General features: G+C 47.0%; 1 protein-coding gene across 1 annotated transcript; it reads left to right on the top strand.

Moving 5' to 3' along the window:
- Window positions 1-234: 234 nt before the first annotated feature.
- On the top strand, window positions 235-1,128 carry LOC104774197 (the record flags this gene model as incomplete). Its single annotated transcript, XM_010498854.1, has 1 exon — window positions 235-1,128. A coding segment is annotated over one exon (894 nt), but the record flags the coding sequence as incomplete, so codon positions are not given.
- Between the last annotated feature and the right edge of the window lie 20 nt (window positions 1,129-1,148).

Genomic DNA, 1,148 nt, shown 5'->3' with positions numbered 1-1,148 from the left:
TTTTTGGATCCTGCGGACATTCAGTTTGTACGGAGTTTGGCGGTCAGCAAGTCATTGACTTTGGATAAATTGATTTGGCATTATACTAAATCCGGCAAGTATTCAGTGAAATCTGGTTATAGATTAGCACGGGAATTTCATAAGCTTCTCGTTTACGGGCCGACATGCACAGTTTTACGGGCACAAGCTTGGAAGCTTGATGTTCCCTCAAAGGTCCAACATTTTTTCTGGCAGGTGGCGTCTGGGTCCCTTCCCGTGAAAGAACGGCTTGCTCACCGGGGTGTCCGTTGCGTCGATACGTGTCCGAGGTGCGGTTTAGCGGTGGAGACTATCAACCACGCTCTTTTTGAGTGTGTTCGCTCGCTTTTGGTGTGGGAGCTATCTCCGATCCAGTTGTCTTCGACTGGTTTTCCTTTTGGATCCGTGTATTCGAACCTAGATTTTCTTTATTCCAAGACTTTTTCAAATTCTGGGGGACCTAGCATTGGCTATAGGTTGCCTTGGATATTGTGGACAATTTGGAAAGATAGGAATAATAGGGTGTTTCAAGGAATAGAAGCAGAGCCCATTGATATTTTAAATCAGGCGTTAAACGATAAACTTTATTGGGAGGAGGCCAAGTCTGGCCCGGAGACTTATGTGGTTTCCCAGCCTTCCCTGGAGGGTAGGGATTCTTCGATTCGTTGCCAGGTTGATGGTTCCTGGAAAGGTACGGATTCTTTGGAAGGCTTGGGTTGGTGGTTTGGTAACGATGATAGGACGGTACTTATGGGAGCCCGCAGTTTGCGTCGTAGTCCCTCTCCCCTTCATACGGAGTTTGAAGCTTTGATTTGGGCTATGGAGTCTCTTCGGTCGGCGGGGATAGATTGCTCCAACTTTGAGTCTGATAGTTCCGAGCTGGTGGCGATGGTGCAGGCTCCCGACGATTGGCCAGCCTTCTCGTATTTGTTGGAAGACTTCCAAGCGCTAAGATCATCCTTCTCCACCTTCACTCTGACGAAAATACCGAGGACGTCTAACGTGAGAGCTGATTGTCTGGCGCGCTCTTCTAGATCTCTAGTTTCTGAACTTTGTTTTGTAAACTCTTTCCCTCCAAATTGGGCAACCAATTCTGGAATCACCTTTTAATTTATTTAATTGTTTGGTTG

Source organism: Camelina sativa, unplaced genomic scaffold (genome assembly GCF_000633955.1).
Source record: "Camelina sativa cultivar DH55 unplaced genomic scaffold, Cs unpScaffold01887, whole genome shotgun sequence".
Taxonomy (NCBI): domain Eukaryota; kingdom Viridiplantae; phylum Streptophyta; class Magnoliopsida; order Brassicales; family Brassicaceae; genus Camelina; species Camelina sativa.
Note: the sequence above shows the minus strand (reverse complement) of the source record. Positions and strands in the feature narration are given on the sequence as shown.